This window comes from Corvus kubaryi, unplaced genomic scaffold (genome assembly GCF_017639235.1).
Source record: "Corvus kubaryi isolate FWS band 111438036 unplaced genomic scaffold, C.kubaryi_AGA036_p1.0 138, whole genome shotgun sequence".
NCBI lineage: Eukaryota > Metazoa > Chordata > Aves > Passeriformes > Corvidae > Corvus > Corvus kubaryi.
Window position 1 is genome coordinate 17,177,561 of NW_024580672.1, and position 5,959 is coordinate 17,183,519.

General features: G+C 53.5%; 1 protein-coding gene across 1 annotated transcript in view; it reads right to left on the bottom strand.

The window, feature by feature from the left end:
* The window catches only part of VAX1 (ventral anterior homeobox 1), a 5,529-nt gene extending 694 nt beyond the window's left edge, over positions 1-4,835 (bottom strand). Inside the window, exons 1-3 of the mRNA XM_042018510.1 lie at positions 3,651-4,835; positions 1,693-1,880; positions 1-110 (exon numbers count right to left, since the gene is read on the bottom strand). Coding sequence (XP_041874444.1) covers positions 1-110; positions 1,693-1,880; positions 3,651-3,888 — 536 coding nt within the window. The 5' untranslated portion in view covers positions 3,889-4,835. The remainder of the gene's footprint in view (positions 111-1,692; positions 1,881-3,650) is intronic.
* Between the last annotated feature and the right edge of the window lie 1,124 nt (positions 4,836-5,959).

A 5,959-nucleotide genomic window follows, 5' to 3' on the forward strand; every position in this document is an offset into this window, starting at 1 on the left:
CGTAGGACGCTGCAGGTGGCGGCGGTCTCGGACACCACCGACCGCAGCTCGGAGTCCTTGCCCTGGTCCTTCTTCTGCTTGGTGCGCCGGTTCTGGAACCAGACCTTGACCTGCAGGCCGGGGAGAGAGGCAGGGTCAGCGGGGCGGGAGGAACGGCGCCCCCCGCCAGGTGCCCCGGGACCCCGGCGCGGCTCCGCGGGGCGGGGGGAGGCGGCGGGGGAGGGCCCGCAGATACTTGGAGCGGGGAGCGTTTCCAAAACGCACAAAGCGACACTCGCAGAACGCAACCCCCCACACCCTCTGTCTGTTCCCCGTTTGGGGCCTTTAGCTCTGCTTCTCTGACCAGACCTCTCACTTCGTCCTAGTTTACTGCAGGCCGGGAGTTCTCTGGGAGACGGAGCCTGCCCTTTCCCCACCGCTTTATTCTAAGCCGGCTCAGCCGGAGCCCCGGGCACTCCACGGTTCCCAGCAGCCGCTGCCTGCTCCGACTGCCCTTCCTGGGGGTAACGGCAGCAATGAGCTTCTTTCCCCGTATCCCAACCTGGACACTCTCTCTCTACCCCCCAAATAATTTTAAATAATATCCGACTTAAAAAAGGAATACCAGAAGTCACTCAAAAAACAACAAACCAAATCAAAGCCAAACCAAAACACAACAAAACCCACCCATGGCAGGTTCTGTAACCTACAAGCTATTGAACTTGTCATTCCTATCCGGCAAGGAAAGAAAAAAGCTAATTAACGTGTCAGGAGAATTTATTGTTATATGATGTTTTGTGGAAATATGAAACCGGCTTTAAGAAGTTTGGATTTTTGGATGCTTCCCCGCGCTCTCACACAGTTTTAGCTCGCCTGTTCGTTCCCGGCCTTTCTGGCCTTGAGGGTGGAGAGGCGATTCGTCCCCTAGGACATACAAGGACCCAAATACGGCCCAGGCTTCAGCCCCATCCCCGGGTCTCTCACACCCTGGAAAGCTCAGGCCGAACGTCTTTAACCCTCCAGCGGAAGGTGCCCGTCTCCCCCGCGGGTTTGAGCGCCTGTATCCCGCTTGCTGCGGGCCGGGAGCGGCCCGGCCTCCCCTCGCTTCTCCCCGGCCGCAGCAGCGCATCTCCGCGCCCGGGGGCGGCCGGCTCCGCGCAGCCGGGGGCACCGAGCCCCGGCGGGGCCAGGGCGGATCCCGGCGGGCCGGAGCTCGGGGAGCCGCTCCCGGCCCGGCAGGAGTTTGGCTTCGTGGTCAAGCTTCCTCCGACACCCTCGGGCCGGGCCGCCTCGCCCACGGGGAGAGCCCCCTGGGGCTGTGTGCGGGGACACGAGGGACCCCCTCGGCCCGCAGCTCCCCCTCCCTGGACACACGCAGTTAGAGACACACACACAGTTAGGGGTCCCCCGCCGGGACGCCTTAGCCACGAATCCCTCAGCTCCATCCCTCTGCCGGGATGCGTCCCCCCAGACTGGACACGCGTGGGCACCTCGGGGGCTGCCTTGCCCCTCGTCCCCGCGGGGGCTGCGCTGTGGCGCGCAGGAGGCGCGCAGGGCCGCGGGCCAGCCCGTCCTCGGGGCCCGCAGGGCACGGAGATGCCCGGGCCGGGAAGGGGGTCCCGCGGCGCAGGGCAGGGCAGGGCAGGGCTGGGCAGGGCAGGGCAGGGCAGAACAGGGCGAGGCAGCCGCGGCTCCCCCTCCTTCAGGCGCTACCTGAGTCTCGGAGAGATTGAGCTGGCGGGCGAGCTCGGTGCGCTCCCGCCCCACGACGTACTGGCAGCGCTGAAACTCCATCTCCAGGCGGTAGAGCTGCTCGGCCGTGAAGGAGGTGCGGGTCCGCTTGGGACGGTCCAAATCAAGCCCCTTAGGCAGAATAATCTCTCGGATTGAACCTTTGGCATCTGGCAAAGAAAGGCGCAGTCAGCTTCATACCCAGGCAACCCTCCTCTCCTTTTTTCCCCCCTTTTTATCATTTCTAATTTTTCCAAGGGAAAAAGCGGTCCCCAGCGCCTTCAAGACCGAGACACGAGTCGGGATGGAGCAGGGTCCCTGCGACTGTGGCACTGCACCTGGCTACTACACCCAAGGAAGGAAAAAAAACCACAACAGAGAAGGAAGGAGGGGGCGATGGGGGCCCAGGGCTCTATAATTAATCCCTTCAGCCCATTTAAAAATTACTCTGAATATATTGCACTCACAGTACGACACTGCGGCATCACCCACGGCCCCTCGGGGAAGCTGGGGAGAGAGAGATCCTTCAGGCCGGGCTTTGTGCCTGGAGTGCAGGGCTACTCTTTGTTCCCCTTGGGCTTCGGGTTAGGACTTGCTGGTAGCCACCACACACACCCCGTTGCCCCCGAAAATATAATTTTTTTTTTAATAACGAGTTTCTCATGCTAAAAAAAAAAAAAAAAAAAAAAAAAAAAAAGAAAAAAAAAAAGAAAAAAAAAGCCAAGAAAAAAAGGGGAAGGAGCTTTCCGAGCAGAGGCAGCACTGCCCCGACCTGGCTGCCTGCCACTGTGAACGTGGGGACACCTCCAGCCCACCCTGCACCGTTGCCGCTGCCGCTTTGGGGTTTTGGCAACGAGGAGAAGCAGGAGGGAAAAAAAAAGGGGGGGTTGGGGGGGGAAGGAAGAAACCAAGGCACCAACCAGCCCGCAGGAACCTCATTTTTCTGGTAGCCCCGACTGAAGGAAAGCAGGACAAATCTTATTAACAAGACTGTCAAGCTATAGCCAGATTCAGGTTACCTTAAAGCCTTCGCAACTTTACTTGCCGTAATTTTACCTCCTCGGTAGGTTTTAAATCAGAGACAATCACATCATTTTAATTTGACCCTTCTCTGGGTCAACCAGGCGCAAGGATTAATTCTGGCTTCCAAGGCCTGCTTCCCACATATTTTGTTCTTATTCTCTTCTCTCCCTCTTCCCCCAAAACGCACCTTAATAAAACTGAAATTTCTTCAGGTAATTTTTTTTTTTTTTTGAAGGAGTACGAATAAGGTGATTTTGTTATTTTAGCCTGGAGAAGGGAGGAAGATTGAGGGAAATTAAACATATAACATATTAAAAAAGTAATAATTAAAAAACCCTTCGTCATTCCTCCATTTATTTTAAGGCTGGTGGTTATTTTAAAACAGCCCTTTCCTCTGGGCTGCCGGGGACGGGGAGAGAGGGGACAGAAGGAACCCCTGCCCTCCGAGACGGCCTTTCTGCCCGCAGCCCCACGCCATCGTACGCGGCCGGCTGCGGGCGGGATGCGCGGGCGCGGAAGGAGCGCGCCCGGCCCGCGGGGCAGAGCCGCGGCCCCCCGAGGGAACGCTGTCCCCGGAGGGCTTCCCGCGGGGACGGGCACCCCGGGAAAGCTGCAGAGCAGGAAAGAAAAAACAAAACAACAGTAAACGGGGCTGGCCCGTTCCGGGGCAGCGCCGGGGAGGAACCATCGCGGCTTAACTTTCCGCCGAGCCGCCGGCGGAAATTCCCCGGGATAAAGCCGGCGGGAGCGGGGTCCAGGGCAAAGCCCGGCCGGACAGCGGGGTCTCTCCCCCGGAGCCGTAGGAAGGGCTTTCAACACAAGGCCAGACCCAAGGCAAAGCAACAAAATAAACCCATCTCCCGGGCGTGAGCACAGCTCACCTTCCCCCACCCTCGCCAAACACCTCAAACTCATACCTCTAACTAGGATCCTCCTGCAATAGTCCGGATCAGCCGAACTAGATTTACTTTTATTACAACCTTCCGTAGCTGCAGAGGCAGAAAAAGTCCCTTGCTGATCCTTCAAAAAAGAAGTAGAAATATTTCCTTCAGACCCTTTGCTTTCCTTGCCCTCTTTATGTCCGTTCTTCGAGACCCGGTTAGCTTCAGTCTCTGAACTGCATCTAACGTCCATTTTGTCTTGTTTCCCAAACATGTAGTGCAATAAAAACAAAACAAAAAAAAAAAGCGCCAACAACGATAAGAAAAAAATTATAGAAGAGTAGAAGAAGAAGACGAAGTCTATGCTGGATATTGCACGGCTTAGGGTCAGATCGGTGGGGATCTGTAAAGCACCTTGAGTAAGGAAGATCAGGTTTTATCCCACTGGAAAAGCAGCGGCTTCCTCAGTCCCAGCGTCCTAATGTGACTGTCCAGCTTCCCAGAGCGCCCAGTGATCAGGTACTCAACAGTACAACTCTAAAATGATTTAATGTCTGCCTTATTACAGAGACATGTAGTTGTTAGACACACAGAGGGACGCGCACTCGCTGTTTCAATTGATTACGGGTAATTTTGCAGCCTCCACATTTAGGTTACCTCATGAATACACTAAATTGTTTGGATAATATATCAGATCGTAATGGATGGTTTGTGTGCTTGTCCCCAATCAAGTAGAGTTTAGCCAGTGAATAAACTGAAATGATTGGTCTTGCTTTCAGGAAACACACAATCAAAAGACTGAGACTTCCAGAAAAAAAAAAAAAAAAAAAAAAAAAAGGAGAGAGGAAAAAAAGAGTGGGGGAGAGGGGAAAAAAAAAAAAACAACTTTTGACAAGATTCACCCTGAATTGTTAGCACCATTAGCAGCCATTATTAACTTTCTTCAGTCTGCCTTTGACCTCACGATTATATAGTGGCTTTCTCCAAAGCACGCCAAATAAATCTGAATAAAGCTGCTGGGAAGGGCTGAAAAAATGCAGTTGCAGGGGGGGTGCAGAAAAAGCAAAAAAAAAAAGCCCCCTGAATTCTAAACAAACAAACAGATCCCCAGCACGCACACACACAAAAAGTTCTTCCTTCAAGCAGATCTCTCCAAGGAAGCAGGTTATCTTGGCCAGCAGAAATCCTCGTTAACACATCTCCCCACAGACAGCCATCTTAAACTCCTACCTCTCCTTATTTCAGTCCCGATACTTGCTTTTTGTGCTTCTCCCTCTGTGTGTGTGTGTATGTGTGCATGCATGTGTGTCTGCTAATTCTGCACCTTCGCAAACACTGAACCTATTCGCAGAGCCTGCTCATTGAAAAAAAAAAAAAAAAAAAGCCAGCTTTGTGTGCAGTGGATCCAGGAGGGGGGAGAAAGGGAGAGGGGGAGAAAGAGGGAGAGAGGGAGAGAGAGAGAGGGAGGGAGGGAGGGAAGGAGGGAGAGAGAGAGAGAGAGATAGCCCGTGAAAAATCTCAACTGCGTGATCCACTAAAGGAGAAAAAAGTTTTACTCTAGCTATTTCATTGTCTCTGCTACAATATCTTTGAGAACCGCAACAGCCAGTAATCCAATAAGACCATTGATTAGGCTACAATGATTCAATTCAAGCAAATGGCCTTGTGCAAAGAGCATGCTCCAGTCCTTCTTGTCACCTTGCAGGGCAGAAGCCCTCTTCATGCTGCTCTCCTTATTCATTCCTTTATGGGAAATGTAGAGCAAAAGGAGTGAAAGATGGCAATTATCTAATTGGACTATTAACAAACAATTCTCTGAGTGTGGCTGTCTGGCAGTGGTTCTTGGGTGAGGTGAAAGGCCACATGTTGCACTGGCCCCATTCACAAAGAGTTTAGGGGCCTGAGAGGGAGAGAAAGAATTTTCCCTGAGAATTTTTCACACAAATGGCGGTGTATCCACCAGGCTGGCTGTTCCCTGCCTTGTCCTCCGCCTGCCTGGGCCACTGCCTGGGAATTCCACCCACCTGAAGCAGCCAGGGCCAGTCGTGTGTTTAGTTGCAGATGATACCAGAGGGCAGAAGCAGAACACGGCGCCCTTGCCAGGGTTGCTCAGCTCCATGGGCCTCATCCTGCCTCTGCTGGAGGAATAGCCACCCACCCTCATCCCATGGGACCCAGTCTTTGTCCAAGGTGGTGTAACAGAGGGAAGGATCCAGTGCTGGAGCCTAATCACCATAAACAGGAAATTCATGGGAGGCAAAAAAAGGAATGGGGTGGGGGGGGGAAGAAGAAGAGAGAAAAGGAAAGGAAAGGAAAGGAAAGGAAAGGAAAGGAAAGGAAAGGAA